This window comes from Mustelus asterias, chromosome 2 (genome assembly GCF_964213995.1).
Source record: "Mustelus asterias chromosome 2, sMusAst1.hap1.1, whole genome shotgun sequence".
Classification (NCBI taxonomy): domain Eukaryota; kingdom Metazoa; phylum Chordata; class Chondrichthyes; order Carcharhiniformes; family Triakidae; genus Mustelus; species Mustelus asterias.
In genome coordinates, this window is record NC_135802.1 from 37,088,375 (window position 1) to 37,106,947 (window position 18,573).

General features: G+C 41.4%; 1 protein-coding gene across 11 annotated transcripts in view; it reads left to right on the forward strand.

Annotated features, from left to right (window-relative positions):
* znf438 (zinc finger protein 438) overlaps positions 1-18,369 on the forward strand; it is a 221,783-nt gene extending 203,414 nt beyond the window's left edge. For 9 of the 11 annotated variants that reach the window (XM_078233454.1, XM_078233471.1, XM_078233399.1 and 6 more), the window contains one exon: positions 8,314-18,365. In XM_078233454.1, coding sequence (XP_078089580.1) covers positions 8,314-9,253 — 940 coding nt within the window. In that variant the 3' untranslated portion in view covers positions 9,254-18,365. Of the gene's footprint in view, positions 1-8,313 lie in introns of all 11 variants that reach the window. The other 2 variants (XM_078233407.1, XM_078233445.1) reach the window with 1 other exon arrangement.
* The last annotated feature ends 204 nt before the right edge of the window (positions 18,370-18,573 follow it).

Genomic DNA, 18,573 nt, shown 5'->3' on the forward strand with positions numbered 1-18,573 from the left:
AGAATTAATTCTACTTGACTTTTTCACTTTGCTCACATGTCTGCTATGTGGATACAGCTTTTCTTTTCCATTTGTACTGCCCAACCTCTTAAACTTATGCAGTGCTTTTAAATTCTTTCTTTGCGTGTCACTTGTGGCTCTCTTGCTTCTGAATCATTCGGTGGCACAGTGGTTAGCACTGCTGCCTTGCAGCGCCAGGGACCTGGGTTCAATTCCTGGCTCGGGTCACTGTCTGCATGCAGTCTGCACGTTCTCCCTGTGTCTGTGTGGGTTTCCTCTGGGTGCTCCAGTTACCTCCCGCAGTCTAAAAGACGTGCTGGTTAGGTGCATTGACGATGCTAAATTTTCCCTCAGTGTACCCGAACAGGTGCCGGAGTGTGGCGACTAAGGGATTTTCACAGTAACTTCATTGCAGTGTTAATACAAGCCTACTTGTGACACTAATAAATAAACTTTTAAAAAAAAACTTCAAAACTTTGAATCACCTGATTCTGAACTCCAGTCTCACTCCAGGACTTGAGTACAAAAATCAAGGCTGACACTCCACCTCAGCACTGAGGAAGTGCTGCTATTTGGATGAAACATTAAACTTTAAAAAACAATCATTCAAGGGATATGGGCATCATTGGCTAGGCCAGCATTCATTGCCCTCGAGAAGGTGGTGGTGAGCTGCCTCCTTCAACTTCTGCAGTCCATATGATGTAGGTACATCCACCATGCTGTTAGGGAGGGCGTTCCAGGACTTTCACCCAACGACAGTGAAGGAATGGCAATATGTTTACAAGTCAGGATGGTGAGTGGCTTGAGCGGGATCTTGCGGTGGTGGTCTTTCCATGTATCTGCAGTCTTTTCCCTTTTAGACGGTAGTGGTTGTGCGTTTGGAAGATGCTGTCTGTGGAGCCTTGGCAAGTTCCTGCAGTGCATCTTGTAGATGGCCAACACAGCTGCTGCTGTGTTTCAGTGGTGGAGGGAGTGAATGTTTGTGGCAGGGCTGTCAATCAACTGGGCTGCTACGTCCTGGATGGCATCAAGCTTCTTGAGTGTTGTTGGAGCTGCACCCATCCAGACAAGTGGAGAGTATTTCATCACACTGCTGATTTGGGCCTTGTAGATTGTGGACAGGCTTTGGGGAGCCAGGAGGTGAGTTACACCCCACAGGAGTTCTATCCTCTGACCTGCTCTTGTAGCCACAGTATTTATATGGCAAAGATGGGGGGTATCAGTGATGGTAATGCCATTGAATGTCATGGGGTGAAGGTTAGATTATCTCTTGTTGGTCATTGCCTGGCACTTGTGTGGCGCAAATGTTACTGGTCATTTGTCAGTACTAGCCTGAATATGATCCAAGTCTTGCAACATTTGGACATGGATTGCTTCAGTGTCTGAGGAGTTGTGAATGGTGCTGCATATTTTGCAGTCATCAGCGAACTGACCTTATGACAGAAGGAAGGTCATTAATGAAGATGGTTGGGCCTAGGTCGCTCCCCTGATGAACTTCTGCAGTGATGAGGTCCCATCTGTTTGTTCGGGTGGCTGTAAAAGATCCCATGGTACTATTTTGATGAACGGCATCTCCACATCATGACTATTTTGAAGAACAGCAGGGGAAATATCCCCTGTATCTTGGCCAATATCAAGGGTTGATTAAAAAAAGGAAGCATGTGGTAGGTACAGAGCTGTAAAAATGGGGGAGGCCTTCAGGAGTATAAGGAGTGTAAGGGAATGCCTAAAAAATATATTTGAAGGGCAAAGAAGGCTCACGAAGTATCATGAGTAAATAAGCATAAGGAAAACCCCAAGGCATTTTATAAATATATTAAGAACAAGAGGATGATCAGGGAAAGAGTGGTGTCCATTGGAAACCAAAGGGGTAATCTGTTGCATGGAGTCAGAGGACTTGGGCAAGGTCTTAAATGAATATTTTTCATCTGTATTCACTAAGGGAGAAAGACATTGTAGCTGGAGATTTCAGTTGGGATGATAAAGTTCTAGAGATTAATATGGAGGAGGTATTAAATGTTTTAATGGAAAGAGAGGTGCATAAAGGACACAGGTTCAAGGTGAGAGGGGGAACGTTTAAGGGAGATGTGCGGGGAAAGTTTTTCATGCAGAGTGGTGGGTGCCTGGAATGGGCTGCCAGAGGAGGTGGTAGAAGCAGGCACATTAGCAACATTTAAGAGGCATCTGGATGGGTACATCCAGGGAATAGGGAGGGAATAGAGGGACACAGACTGAGTAAGGGCAGAAGGTTTTTTTCTTGAGTTTAGTTCGGGCATCGTGATTGGCACAGGCTTGGTGAGCCGAAGGGCCTGTTCCTGTGCTGCACTGTTCTTTGTTTATAAATCCCCAGGGCCTAAGGAGACATTCCCCAGCTGCTATGGGAGGAGATTTCAGGGACTCTGACAAAGATATTTAAATCTTCGCTGGCCACAGGTGAAGGGCCAAATGGCTGGAGGATAGCTAATATGGTATCCTTATTCAAGAAAGGCAGCAGGGATAAGCCAGGTAATTAGAGGCCAGTTAGTCTAACTTCAGTGGTAGGAAAATTATTGGAAAAAATTGAGAGGGACAGGATTAATCAACATTTGGAAATTCAGGGATTGATTAGAGATAGTCAGCATGGATTTTGGTGGCAGCTCCTGTCTAACTAATTTAATTGAGTTTTTTGAAAAGGTAACTAAATACATGAACTTCAGTAAGGCCTTTGACAAGGTCCCAGATGGAAAGCTGGTCCCTCCTATGGGATACAAGGCAAGTTGGCAAATTGGATCCAATAATTGCTTGTTAATGGGAGGCAAAGCATGATGGTGTGATTGGAAGCCTGTGACCAGCAGTGTACACAGCAAGAGTTTTAACAACACCAGGTTAAAGTCCAACAGGTTTATTTGGTAGCAAATGCCATTAATAAGCCTGTTGGACTTTAACCTGGTGTTGTTAAAACTCTTACTGTGTTTACCCCAGTCCAACACCGGCATCTCCACACCAGCGGTGTACCACAGGGATTGATGCTGGGACCCCTCTGCTGTTATATACATTCATGACTTGGATGCGAATCTTGAAGGTATAATTAGTAAATTTGCAGATGATACAAAAATTGGTGTTGTTGATAGGAAGATATTCTTAGGCTGCAGATTGGTGTTGCTTAGCTGGTAAGTCAGGCAGTGCAGTGACGGATGGAATTTAATCCTGATGAGTGTGAGGTAATGCATTTTGGCAAGCCTAATAAGGATAGGATTTACACAAGGAACGGTCAGTCCCTAGGGAGTATTGAGGAACAAAGGGACCTTGGTGTAAAAGTCCATAGATCCCTGAAGGTGACAGCACAGGTAGATAGTGTGGTGCCTTCCTTAGCCAGGGCATAGAATTTAGGAGCAGGTAGATCTATGGAACACGCTGTTTGAGAGGATGATGGCGGTAGGTACTCGAGCAACATTTTAAGAAGCATCTGGGCAAGCACATAAATCACCAAAATATAGTAGGCTATGGACCAAGTGTTGGTAAATGAGATTAGTATAGATTGATCATAGAATAGAATCATAGAATCCCTACAGTGCAGGAGGAGGCCATTTGGCCCATCGAGCCTGCACCAACAACAATCCCACAAAGGTCCTATCCCCATAACTCCATGTATTTACCCTGCTAATCTCCCTGACCCTAAGTGGCAATTTAGCATGGCCAATCAATCTAACACATCTTTGGAGTGTGGGAGGAAACCAGAGCAACTGGAGGAAACCCATGCAAACATGGGGAGAATGTGCAAATTTCCCCCTTAAGTGCTGAAATTACAGTCATCCATTATCAATAATCTAATAATGGTTTGAAATGGTCCTTATTTTCTCATATCATTCATCTTTAAATGATTCATAAAGGTGACGGACGGTCTCTGTTACGAAATGAGGAAAGATTTGCAGATCTGCCTTCCATTCCATTTCCTTGCCTTCTTCAACAAGGAAATTAACAAAACAGTAAAACTGGAAAGTGCACCAATTGTGGGAGGGATGAGGGTGTGGGCATCATTGGCAAATGCCAGCATTTTTTGCGCCTCCCTAATCCCTTGAGCTAAGTAGTTTGCTTGGCGATTTCAGAGAATAGTTAGGCATTCACATTTCTGTGGCTCTGTAGTCTTATGTAGGCTTGACTAGGTAAGGATGGCAGATTTACTTCCCAATAGTGAACCAGATGGGTTTTTACAACAATCAATGATAATTTCATGGTCACCATTACCGAAACGAGCTTTATACTGCAAATTTTGAATTTAAATTCCACCAAGTGCCATAGTGGGATTCGAACCAATGAACCCAGAGCATTAGCCTGGGTCCCTGTATTACTTAGTCCAATGACAGCCCCACTACACCACTATCTCCCCTTGGTTTGTGGTTTGCTTGTCACTGCCTTACTATTTTTATTTCAGTCTTTGCAGGATCTGCTTAAAATAAGATTTTGTGGCTCCAGCTGTTTTGCTAATTATTAAAGCAGTTTCCTCAGTATTGAAATGAAGCCTCAGCTTAAAGTTTTAAGTTAATGTTTCTGCTCTTTAGTAAGATAAACTGTAGGTAAGAGAATGTAGCTGATTTGATCCGAAGACTGAGACATTTACATTCTTTTTGCAGTGCTTGCAGGTTTTCTAATAAAAAAAATAGTACTTCCAGTAACCATTGCATGTTGAAATATAGTCTAATGGTTTATACTTTGAGCATACTGATTTGGATTTGTACTTGGGCAGCACCAAGGTGGAAAATTCAGAAGAGTTATTGCTTTGAGTTGCTACAGTTGGTAGGTAATAAAGCTGTGTTCAGGCAGTCTTTGGACTTGGGACGCACATTACAAGCCAAAATGTTGCAAGTCGGAACTTATAAGCCAAAATGTTGCAAGTCAGAACCAATTTTCCCATTGGTGCAATGATATAAATGGGGATTGGTTTCTGAGCCAAAGCTGGAAATCACTCATGGGGTGCCAGCAGTGTACAATGCTCTCAGCTCTTGCCCAGTCAAGTCGATGAGGCGACTGTTGATGTCTGCACACCTTAGCACAAGTTCCTCGGTTAGACAGGGAGATAAAATGAAGTAATTTGATCGCTGTCAGTTGTCTGTTTAACCTCCAACTTCTGCGGGTCTGAGCACAAATTAAATACAGCATACGTGTATCAATTCATTAAAATGGCGATGGTTGTGGCAAAATAAATTAACAGAATAAAACACTCATTTCCAACACTGTAAAACCATCCAATCAGCCTTGTTTCCCTCCTCTACCCCCATATCCATGAAAGTTTATTTCTCGCAAGTGTCTATCCAAGTTACTTTTGAAAACATTGATCACCTTCACTTCCACCACCCTCGTTCCAGGCCGTTACCACTTGATGCAGAAAAACATTCTTCTCATACCCTCGATATCTCTTGCCCAAAATTGGTGTTCTCTAGTCTTATACCATCAGCTAATGGGAGCAGCTTTACTTTGTCAACTTCACCCAAATCTGTCGTAATCTTGTACACCTCTATCAAATCTCCACCAACCTCCTTTGCTTCAAGGTGAACAACCCCAGTGCTTCCAATCTATCCTTGTAGCTATGTTCCCTCATCACTGGAACCAATCTTGTAAATCTTTTCTGCACCATTGCGTGGATCCTCACATCCTTCCTGAAGTGTGAAGATTTGAGCCAAATGCACTACTCTAGTTGTGCCCTAACCAGAACTTGATAAAGATTCAACATAACCTCTTTACTTTTGTACTCAATATTTCTTTATGAAACCCAAGATCCCATACATTTTGCTAGCCATTCTCCTAATATGTCTTGCAACCGTGAAAGATCTGTGCACATGACCCCCCCCCCCCCCCCCCCCCCTCCATCCACCACCATCACCCCTTTGTCTCTGGACATTCTTTAGAATCTGCCCTTATGTATACATTGCTTCTCCTTATGCCTTCTGCCAAAATACAACATCTCTCATTCCCTCAGTTTTTCTTCCTATGGGTCTTGCGATCACTTTGACATCGGAATCTTGTCTTTGGTTCCTTTGCATTCGTTATCTGCATCCTAATTAGTGACGTCATCCACAGCCATGTGGATGCTATTCTTTCTCATGCCCTCACCAAAACCAGTTTCTGATATGTACCATTCAACTGCCAGCATGATATCAAATCTTCAATGGATCAATACTTTCCATAGTTTTGTGTCTTCACAACGGAAGCTTTTTAAAAACTTCATTTCTTGCCAGCTTGTATCAATCCCATTAATCTTCCTATCTGCTTGGGTAACTCCTAGATGGGGTGGAAACAACCGTACCTTTGTCTGGATTTCAATCTAAACATTCTACATTGCATCCAGTCCAACTCGAGGACTATTTTCTTCCACTTTTGGGACATTGGCCAGAGACACTGGCTTCCCAGGCCCACGACAGTCAAGTTCAAAATTCTCATTCCAGCCTACGAGCAAAATCTCTTCCAGAGCTATTTCCCAATCCAAACTCTCCATTACTCCACCAACAGACCATTGCTTATTTCCTGCATCCTTGGCTTATTTATCTGATCCTTTACCTTGATGATGCTTCTGGCATGTGGAAAACTCATCTAAATTATTTTCCCTTGCTTCCTCTTCAAAAGAAAGCAGTGCTTGGACCTCCACTACCACTCCCGAATCCTCTGCAGTATCCATCTTTCTCCATGACCGTGCTCTCGGGAAGTCGTTGTCTTGTGTGTGGAGCACTGTATAAACATTATGTTTAAAGTCCTTCATGAAGCTGCAAGTTGAACTTGTTGTTTAACAGTTAATTTCTTTTCTGAGCAAGTTGAATTTTCCAGCAGTAAAATTGTGGTGGAGATCGCTCTTGTGAAGGATTACTTTTTCCACTGTTGTTTAATTCATTTAAGTGGTGCAGTATTAAATGGCTCTTCATACTGCAGGTTTATAAAAAGTGAGTAACCTGTGAAACACAGACCAGTCATTGGGAGGAGTGGGGGGGGATATGCTTTTATTAGGTAACAGATAGTTAGACACCATATTAGGAAACGAGCCACATTACTCACAACGTATGTGCTCTGGAAACTGGATGTGAGATCAGCTTTTCTTCACCTTTAATGATTAGACTATTAATATGCACCCTGAGCCTTTGTTCTCCGACAGTGTGATATTCATGGACAGAGAACAGGACAGAACCACTTGGTTTTCTGGGGAGAAAAACTTGTTTATGGCTGAACCAAGCGGCTGTTGGGAGAAAGAAAGGAGCGGGAGCTGTTCCTGAATAAAACATACCGTTAAACACTACTCACTCTTACGTACTAGCCCATGATAACTGTATTAGGTAGGAAATGATAAGATCGTCCGCGAGGTTGGATTTACTGTACAAGTCAGCAAGAGGGCACGGTGAACATTTATGATCGTGAAGTGATCCAGACACACTCAGCCCTTTGTTTTTCTTGGTTGGGTTACTCTGGAGGAGGACGTGGATATGGTATTTGTTGAGACTGAACAACACCGGTTGGCGTGTTTTCCTCCAGACGACCCATGTACTTAGCAGCACCCCTCCCCTCACGAGTGAAACCTACTCATCCTCGCTATTTAAAGCCTAGTCTGTGAGCTCCGCTGAAAGAACAAAACCTTACAGTGCCTTCACAGTGGAGATGCTGAATTTAAGTTAATAAACCTGCAGGAAACTAAATGGAAATGAATCCCACAAAGCACTTACTAAAATTAATGAGAATTGCAGCAGAACCTCTTTTTTTGTGATTTAACCTGTTATCACAGACATTGAGGCTTGTAGACCCTTTTCCATTCTGCATATATATTTCAGCTTTACTAAGCCATTCTGCAATGGGATCTATTTCATGTAAATTCTGTGCATTAGGTTACTGTTATAAGCCAAAAATGCAGTTTAGATGTTGACGCTGTCTGGCTCAAACATGATTTATGTCTAACCATTTTATTTAGCTTCAAAATCATTTTCCCTTGTTTTTCATCTTTTCAACCTTTCTGCACCCCTTACCAAACCCTCTACCTACAATACATTGGTGACTCCTGATACAATGGGCTGAAAGAGTATGCTTGCCTTTGTGGGCACCACATTTCTGCTGGTTTGGTGAATAAAAATTCTATTGTGTTGCAGGTAATGGTTAGTCTTTCAGATGGGATGTCTTTATCTATACGTGTTCGGGAAGGCGGGACGGGTTGCAATGATTTTTCAGCCCACCTGTAAAACTTATTGTAGAAATATTATTGTTGCCTTCGTCGTAAGCTACAGAATCCAGGAACACGCTTTATGTTTGTTTTTCTTGTTTAAGCACCGTGCTTCACTATAACTGAAGTTGTCTTTGCCTTTTCAGGAAGCAAGCTGAGGATCACCAATCACAAGCTGAAGTAGTTGGCCTCAGCAGCACCTTGCAGATAAAATGTGCCCGTTGCCAAATTGTCACCCCCACCTTTGACGACATGAAGCTTCATCTGTTGTGTATTCATGAGGAAGAACTGCAACTGAGGGTAGAAGAGAGATCAGGAAAAGAGAAAGGTAGATGCATCAGTGGATTTCCTATTTACTCCAGCCGGGAAACCGAGCAAGAGTTGTTCAAGCATGCAGCAAACTACTGGAAACAGCTTGGTGAGAAGAAAAATCTGGTCAAGTGCGGCGTCTGTGAAGAAGCTTTTCACTCCTGTTTTAAATTGAAGAAGCATATGGTTTCGCATTACAGACAACGTTCAGAAGCTGTGGATTCCAGCACAGTCACTAAGGATAAGAAAATTCACTTCCTTACAAATCTTGGGTTTAATTGTATTTTATGTAAACAGAACTGTGGAAGCAAATCTGAACTGTTCAGGCACTGGCAAAGTTACCACAAGTGCAAGGACCCTGCTGTGCTGTGGACAGTCTTCAGTTCACTGAGTGAGCATTGCACGATTAATGAGGAACTGCCTGATGTTTCAGCGGAACACACTGCTGTCAGCACTGAGCCATTCTGCAAAGACATTGTGGATGCAGAGTCACAGAGTGAGCTGCACAATGGGAGAAGAATTGTCGATGAGTGCAAGGTGCACTTGAGCAGCTGCGCTGGTGGAGCAGAAGCAAGTCTTGGTTATTGCGAGTTAACCTGTCCCTTCTGTTTGAAGCCCTTTTTCTGCACAAGCTGGAAAGGTAACAGTCATGAAGAAGTTGTCTTTCAACAGGAGGACGTTTCACATCAGTGCCCAAAGTGCCTACTGAAGTTCTCATTAACTGGTAAAGGTCTTGGAGCCCAAGTATTCTGTACCTCATCCAAACATTGTGATTAACATACCAGTACTTCAGGGACTAAAAAAGTCTTTCTAAGGTGAGTTGATAGCCAGTTTAAAATTCTGGACTGTGAGATGTTAATAGAGAACAAAATATTGCTTGTGAGTATCCAGATGAAGCAATCTTTGTGTAATGGAGAAAGGCCCGTCGTGTTACGTGACTGTACATTTATCTTCAAATAAAGCTATCCTGGAATTTTGTAATATGGAGGTTCATGGTAAAATTCGGCACGGTATTATGGGAAGCAGCTTGAATAGAAGATAGAAAATCAAACGGAAAAGGCAATCTGCTGAAAAGAATTCAGCTGTACAATTAAACTAAGTCTGAAATGGTGTCACAGACAGTAATGCGGTCCCTAGGGGCCTGAGGACTATAGATGAATGTTGCTGTGTATAACATCAGTATACCTTGTTTCTGTGATGAATATATAATCTTGTCCTGAGATTAAAATGTACAGTTTTTGGTTAATATTGTAATGTATTGTACTTAGTTTCGACAATGCAGGTGCCAAGTCATAAAACTGCTACAGCTCCTCCTAGTGGTGCAAAAAATAAAAATCGCCCAACTGTTAATTTTACTGAACTTGTAGTTATCAACAGTCTGTCACCTTCCCATTGATAAACTTATAAAGTACTTACTGCAAATGTCACCCCAGAGACTGTGAAAACATTTTCTTCAGCCTCTCGATGTATTTCATTAATTTTTCTTGCCTCCTACCTGGAAGGTTCACACGTGCTAGAAAGCAAGAAAGTGGACACCAGCAGCCCTCTCATACCTGATCTAATCAGCCATTCTTTTGAGTGTGAGACTGACAGTAAGCCATTTGCCGCAAGGATATCACAACCAAGTCTTGTCCTTGCCTAACATTGATACATGCACTAGGCAGCATGTATGGAATTCAGAAGCCTTTGTGCCACTGTATTAGAAATATTGAAGTATTTAAATCGATGCATTTAGGAATTGCTAATTGAATAAAAGATTCATCCTCGTATTACAGGTACACAATACCAACTTTTATAAGCAGTAGGTTTTCTGTGATAAAAGCAAAATACTGCGGATGCTGGAATCTGAAACAAAAACAGAAAATGCTGGAAAATCTCAACAGGTCTGGCAGTATCTGTGGAGGGAGAATGGAGCTAATGTTTCGAGCCTAGATCAAAGTTGGAACTAGAAGGTTTGCCCTTGCATTCATTCCCTGTGTCCCAATTAGTAATGTCAACCACAACCATATGGATGCTATCTTTCCCGCGCCCTCATCAAAACCAATGGCTGGTATTTACCATTCAACTGCCAGCGTGATGACAAATCTTCAATGGATCAATATTTCCCCTACCCACTCTTTAGTTCTTTGTGCAGAACCTTGCTGAAATAGTTCTAATCTCCCACCTGTCTTCTGACCAAATATTATTTTATTGTGGGATTAGTTGTACCAATTGGAAAAGTGCTCTGGGGTATTATTGTAATGGCCTAGATCTTGGGAACAGGATAAAATGGGGGAAGGAATGTGTGTTCCTTGTTAAAATTCATTTAGTTAGGCAGACAGTAATCTTAGGAAATGGGATATTCCTTGCTGTAATAATTTTGTTTTTATAACGTCTTCTCTTTCAACAATCTTAAAAGTTCTCCCTGTCATCTGAAAACTGTATATTTCCGCATCCTGTCCTTGGAGAACTGTAATCCTGAAGGATTAACAATAAAGGGTAATCTTTTTATTGAATTCATCCCAGTTTTGCACTACCACAACAGAAGCTGTATTTATATTGCATGTTAAATATACAAAACATAGAATGATTACTGCATAGTGGGCCATTCTGTCTTTCCTATCCATGCTAGCTCTAGTCCCACACCCTATCCATTCCCCATAGCCCTGCACTTCATTTCTCTTCCAATAACTATCCACTTTTTTGAAAGCTACAATTGAATTTGCTTTCAGGCAGTGCATTTCAAATCCTAACTACTTACTGGGTAAAAAAGTGTTTTCGCACATCCTATGTGCTTCACAAAAGCAGACAGAAAACATGCTAGACCAATGAAAGAGGTACTAACAGTGGCCAAATGCTTGGCTGAAAAATGTGAATTAGAAGCAGGAGTCGGCCATTCGGTCCCTCGAGTCTGCTCTGCCATTCAATAAGATCATGGCTGATGTGATTATGGCCTGAACTCCATATTGCTACCTACCCTTACAGCCTCTTGTTAATCCTTCAGGGTTGCAATACTCCAAGGATGGGTTATGGAAATATAGTTTTCAAATGACAGGGAGAACTTCTGTTCAGGTTGTTGAAAAAGAAGACAATTATAAAACACAAAATTATTACATAAGGAATATCTCATTCCCCCAAGGTTGCTGTCTGCCTAACTAAGCAAATTTTAACTAGGAACATGAATTCTTTCCCCCCTTTGACTTGCTTGTTAGTCAAGAATCTATCTACCTCTGCCTTAAAAATATTCAATGACCCTGCCTCCACTGCTCTCTGGGGAAGAGTTCCATTCTTAAAGTTACAAAGCCAATGCTCAGCAAAGACCAAGGCAGATCCAAATCCATTCCTTGTTTGCTCCAAAAACCAAATTCAAAATCCGATTGAATCCAATTCATGGTCCCCACAAGAGAGATAAACAAGATCCAAGCTGACAAGTTAAGGCATTGCACCCCATTTTGAGCTTGATCTGACGCTTGATCTTAGCCAAAAGGCTGAGAAGCGTTATGACCTTTTGAAAGAAAATTGTCTCCTCTTCTCAGTCTGAAATGGGAGACCCCTTATTTTTAATCTATGTCCCCTTGTCCTAATCTCTTCTGTAAAGGGAAACCTTTTTAGCATCCGCCCTAGCAAGTCCTGACAGGATCTTGTATGTTTCAATAAGATCATCTCTCGTTCTTCTAAACTCCAGTGGATGCAGGACCAACCTTTCCTCATAAGATAAACACCCCCCACCATCCCAGGTAAAGAGACGTCTTTTATAGAGGATGTGAAAGGGACAGGAGGAGGTGAAGAGGTTGATAGGTTTCGAGAGGGAATTCCTGAGACCTAGATGGCTGAAGACACGGCTGATGTTGGAGTGAAGGGAGAGCGCAAGTCAGATGGAGACTGCAGGGATTCATGAGGGAGTAGATTTGGAGGAATTTACGGGGGTTGAGAATAGGTTTTATGGAGGAATTTAAAGACAGCTTTAAAAGGCATTGGGGACTGACAATTATTGCAGATCAGCAAGGATGGGTGAGCATGACTCAGAGTTGGATAGGTTATGGGCTGCAGAAAGTTAGACAAGCTGGTGATTATGAAGGGTGGAGGATGGGAGGTTGGCCAAGAAGGCAATGGAGTAAATCAAGTATGGGGATGACAGAGTCATGAATGAGGGTTTCAGCAACAGACAGACTATTGGATGATGTTACAGAGATGGACGTGGGTGGTCATTTTAGTCGGAGAAGACGTACGTTCCAGGTCGGTTTTGAACAGGACGCTTTGGTTGTAAACAGTCTGATTCAGCCTGAGACAGAGAATGGAATTGGAGGCAATGAAGCAGAGTTTGTAACAGGGACCAAAGACAATAAGTGGGATTTTCCAGTTTGGGGCGAGTGCGGCTGGAAAATCCCACCCGAGGTCAATGGACCTTTGCATGGTCCTCTCCCGCGCCTCCACCCACTACAATTCCCGTGACAGATGGGATGGGAAAATTCCCCCCAATGGCTTTGATTTTCCCAGGTAGGGTTGAGCCATTGTGAATTGGAAAGACATGGGACAGTGGAGGGGTCAAGAAAAGTAGGAGTTGAGAAGTGGTGGCATTAATTGTCATCAGTGTGTGTGTGAAAACTGACCTTCAGATGAAGTTGTCAAGAGTAGTATATCAATATAGAGGAGGATGAGACCAACAATGGATCTTGGGGACTTCAGACAGTAATAAGAAGCTGCAATTGAATAAATGAAAGTGGAGCCAAGCAAAGCAAGTCCCATTGAACTGATCTGTGGAGAAGTGGTGTTGGAGGAGAATAGTATCACTGAGTGTGTCAAAAGCTGCAGAGAAGTCTTGTAGGATAAGGAGAGTTAATATCCCATGATCGCAGCTGTATATGTTTGATTTTATGAGTTGTTTTGGTCTGGGGAGACGGTCAGAACTTCACTAGAGAATTTAAAGCAGGCAGTCACTCCAAACATTTCTCAAAATAACCGTGCGAAGCAGTGGTTTACTGACTGTGCAGCTATGATGGGTAACTCCGAGAAACATACAGGAACTATGTAGGGACAACTATTTGCAACAGGCAAAGATCAGATGGTACCCAACCAGCCCGCGCTTGCAAAACTCAAACCATGGTGTCCAAAATTAGATGTGATTCCGCGATTGGGCAACACTTGCTAAACAATCCTGATTGTGCTAACAATTACACTGAGAGCCAATTTAAGATTATTAGTCAGGCTCATAGTGTGGTTCAGTTAGCTAGAAGCCACATATATTAACATATACAGAAGGAGCATATCCACATATTACATCGTTTTCAACTAAACAAAAGCTTGAGGGACAGCTGTTCCCTGGTTTATTCCCTACAGCCAAGCCTTGACCAATCAGAGTCCACTTGCCAATCAGTCAGCTCCCTCTTCTCGTGCAGTATAAATTGTTGTTCCCTTTACTATTGGTATTGTCCTGATGAGTGTAAGGCGAACAACTTCAGCAATGTTCCTTTTTTTCAGCAACAATCCAGTTCTGTACTACCAAACAACTAAAAAAGGTATTATAGTCCGATAAGTTAGGGATATCTGAGATTTAAAGCGAGATGGGAGAGTTGGGAACTTAGGCAATGAGCACCTGACTGGATATCTTTAATATGAAAACTGCAATAATAAAGGAGTGTGCTAAAGATCACCAGGTTAAAATAAAATAAGACAGCTTACTGTATCAAGAGATTTTTATAGAAGCTATGTGAAAGCAGGTGGATTTTTTTATTATTGAGGAACGTCACTCAAGCTTGATAAATTTAAGCACAGACTGATTCACAAGAAAATGATCAAACTCACTGTAGCCTGGGATTCAGAAATACCCAGGAAAATGAAGCAGGTGTGTGTGTGTGTATATAATATATATAATTTTAATAAGATTAAATTCAAATAAATGAGAGAACAGCTTGAGGAAAGTGATTGGAGGCAATGCGATTGTTAGTAAGACATCTGCAAAGGATATCTGATGCACGTTTAAAGATATAATGCTGAGCAGGCAGGATATATAGAGACAAAGAATGAATATATGTGGACTGAGCAAGTGTGACCTCAAATGGTTTAACAAAAGAATCAGCAGCATATCCAGGCAGGAAAAAACAACTTCACCAAATCTTGAGGGAGAAAAGCGAATGGTACAGGGGGATGAATATAGGAAGCGAGAAAACAAGTTCAAACATTCATCTGAGGGATGAGAATGATCTAGGGAGGTCATAGCTGCAGAAATAAAATATCATGGTAAATATTCTTTAAGTACTATAATTGAAAGAGGCCAGGATCCTAAAAGATGCTGATGGAGCTGAAATGAAGAACAAGCACAAAATTAATATACAAAATAATTTCTCCAACTATTCATGCACTCCCTATCAATGATAATGCTACTTGAATTAATGGCCCGAATCTTCCAATCGGCAGCAATGACGAGCGGATTTCCGATATGTTTATAAATTTAGTTTGGAGGGAGGGCTGTAGATTGGGGAATCAGTGGTGTAGGTACCCAGGTGTTGGACAAGGTTTTAATCTGTCTAATATTTCCTGGGTAACTATCCAGGTAAGTACTCTGGAATTGTCCAAAGTCGCTGACTCTAGCTCCAAGTCAGAGCCATTTACACAAGGTCTCAGGGAGCAGGGGATTTGCCCATCGGAAGTTTAAACTTCCCAGGCAATTTCCACATAGGTCTGCACATCACGACCTCTAGACGGTCACATCTTCAGTTGTATATCTGGTCTCTGACGATCCAGAGATCAAAGATTTGGCCCAATGACTTTAATTATAGAAGAAATAACTCTCTAGAGAAGAATATTTGTCCCAGATTACTAAGAGAAACAGGGGAGGAGATTGTTGATGTCTTGTTGGTTATGATGAGAGATATTGAATACTGGGAAGGTTCTAAGAGACTGAAAAAGGACTTACAGGGTTCACATTTTCAGAGCAGACTGTCACTATTACAAACCCATTAGTCATGCATTAAACCTAGATAAAGGAATGGAAATGATTGTCAAACTGACATTTACTTGTATATTAATCTATTAATGGTTGTTTGGCTGGACAGAATTTGAAGCATTTTGTCCTGCACACATCAGGATATTTGCAAGAATACCAAATGTAAAAGGAACAACAATTTATATTTCATGAGAAGAGTGCCAATTGGTTGTCAAGTGGACTCTGATTGGTAGAGGTGTTGCCATGGAAAATGAACCACTATATCCACTGTCCCCTTAGTGCCTCGCTATCTCCGCCTCAGCACCCATCGCGTTCACTCGCTACCCTAAATATCATCGCCCCCCCCCAAATTTAACAATAACGGCCAAGTAAAGCTTTATTTTTAATTTAAAAGTGGCGACGCTTTGGAATATAAAACTTAAGTGAAAATGTTTTTTTTTAAACTTTAATGTACAAAGTGAGCCAAAAATCTATTTCAAGAAGCGGTGAAAATGAATGAGAGCTGGATTAGGCTAATCAGCAGAACAAGTGAAGTGGGGTCTGGGAACAGCACTAGAATGTGTAAGAGGAGGTTTAGGGATATGCTAGGTCAGCAGCAGGGGAGTGGGGGGTGGGGGTGGGGGGGGGGGGGCGGGGGAGAGACAAGCATCATGTGCTTAAATTTAACTCACCTGGCTTAAGAAATGAGAAAGATGAGATGAGCTGAAATCACAAAATGGTGGGCAGATTTTGGCACCTTGCACCACACTGCCACCAGAGGTGGAAGAAATTAAATGCACCAAAAGTTAAGTAGAGAGGTTATTTTAACAGACGATGCAGCAATCCATTGAAAGAAGTTGTAAGCAACTGCTTGTATTGTCACAAAAGCAGGACAAAATCATAACCAAAGATCAATGGGAAGAGTTTGTGCGTTGGCCGTGCTAAATTCTCCATCAGTATACTTGGGCAGGCGCCCGAGTGTGGCGACTAGGGGATTTTCACAGTAACTCCATTGCAGTGTTAGTGTAAGCCTACTTGTGACACTAATAAACTTTAAACCAGATGATGCAGAAAGTGCATGCATACATGTATAAAATCAGATACCTCCGATGAATTGTCAAAACAATCTGGAAGATAGAAATATTTGACACAATGGGGTTGCATATAAAATTTGTGCAATCGAACAAGTCCTTTGAGAGGTTAAAATTCTCTCTCACATCATTATTTGATGCAGCTTGTTTGGGCTGTGTTCAGACTTTCACTGATGGAAAGTTTAGATATTATACCACCTGTTCGTTAATCCCTTCTCGCCCAACTCTAGTTGACATTCTTGTACTCCTGGTGCAGTTCTCACGTCGAATCAACTAATCCCTTCTCGAAGCAATCCTTCCGAGTATATCCTCAGTCTCTCACGTAGACAGAATTCCCCCTTTCTGCAGGGTGCTGAGATGAAATGGAAACGGAAATGCCATACAAACAGACGCAGTGGCTGCGTTTTAAGCAATATTTCAATCCAATTTGTGAGTGCTGACCTTCACACACACACACACACACACACAAAAAGACTGGGGGAAGATAAGATGGTAGGTTTTTGAAACCATGGAAAGATCATGGAGGAAAAGGTGTCAAGACTTGGGACAATCTTACGCTGCTTATAACTGTTCAGTTTATTCGGGAGCTATTGTTTGTTCAAAAAAATTCTATTTTCTTCAGTTCTATTCATTGAAGTGTACTTAGAAATTCTGAAAAGCAAGTGAATACACTCATTTCCATCTGCATAGTTTGACCTGTGTCTTTTGTTATGTAAAGAGAGCCCAAGGAAAACAGTTTTAAACTGCAAGATGTTAAATGCAGCATGTCAGTATTGCAGAGTACAAATGAGCCTGAAGGCTGTTGTATATAATCAAAGGAAGCATTTTAGGCTCAAGCCAGGTTGATTTATAAATGAAACCAGACATAAATAGATAATAAAACCAAGATGGTGTAACTACAGAGCCGCCGTGTAACAGAAAACACAGTAAAAATGCCATTGAAACGTCAACTTTGCAAACTCTGTATTTTTGTAGAAAAATATAGGCTGTATTTTAATGCTTACAGCAAAATTGGAAACATGGAATAGATGGTAATGGAGAAATTAAACCTAACTTGTTTATGTTAATGGAAAGTTAGGAATATCAGACTTCCTTTTAGATTTTGAAGTACAGCTATCTTGTGAATAAGTTAAGTGCTAAAATCCCTATAAACAAACTGAAGATGTTGTAAATTTAATGGACCCACATTTCTTATTAGCTTAGGTAGTTTTTTTAAATGTGGAAATGTATCGAGCAATCATTCCCTAATGTAGCCATTTCTGCCTCTTGCTCAGTTTCCAGATCAGCTCAATTGACTGAGCCACACACAGCCTGGGAAATGAGGTCAGGCTGCAGGTGGGCTGGAACACATAGCTGCAGTCAGCTGAAGACCCACCACATGCAAACTGGTGGCCCAAGTGGAGGTAGCGGTTTTTATACATTTTTATTTGACAGGTTATTGATAGTTATAATCACAAAATGATTATACCAATAATGCCAAAGGAAGATGCACAGCTCCTTACATACATTTTTCATTGCTGGATTGCAATCTACAGATAAACCCCTATCTCCGTCCTACTGATTAATCCTTTACGTTGTAAACATAACATTATTACAGCAAAACTCAATTGATATCCAGGTGAATGCTGGAGAGATTTTGTTTTATGCATTGAAAGCTGATGCATCCTTTACCCAATCTTTTAAACATCTATTAGGAAAAATGCAATTATGTTGTCTTTTGATTAAACTTATGTAACTCAGATTATTTTTCTAATAAATGTTGTTGTATGTTGTTTGCTGCGAGTCGATTAAGTACATTGGTGATATAATTCATTGGATTTGTTTTAAACTTCCTGTGCCTAAGGCTTTCTAAGGTAAATTTCTTGTATAGTTGGAAAAATAAATGTTTTTTTGATGAAATTACAGAATTGGGAAATGTGCTGATTTATGGAACATAATAATGCAATGCTACAGACACCGTATTTCCCCGAATGCCCAGGAAACTATCTGAATGTTGAGTGTGCATGTTTATTGCAGTGCTTGTAACTTAAAAATGACTTGTTCTCAGAGTAGTCAGCTCATTAAGGGAATAAGATTTTAGAAGAGCAAGCAAACGAGCTACCTTA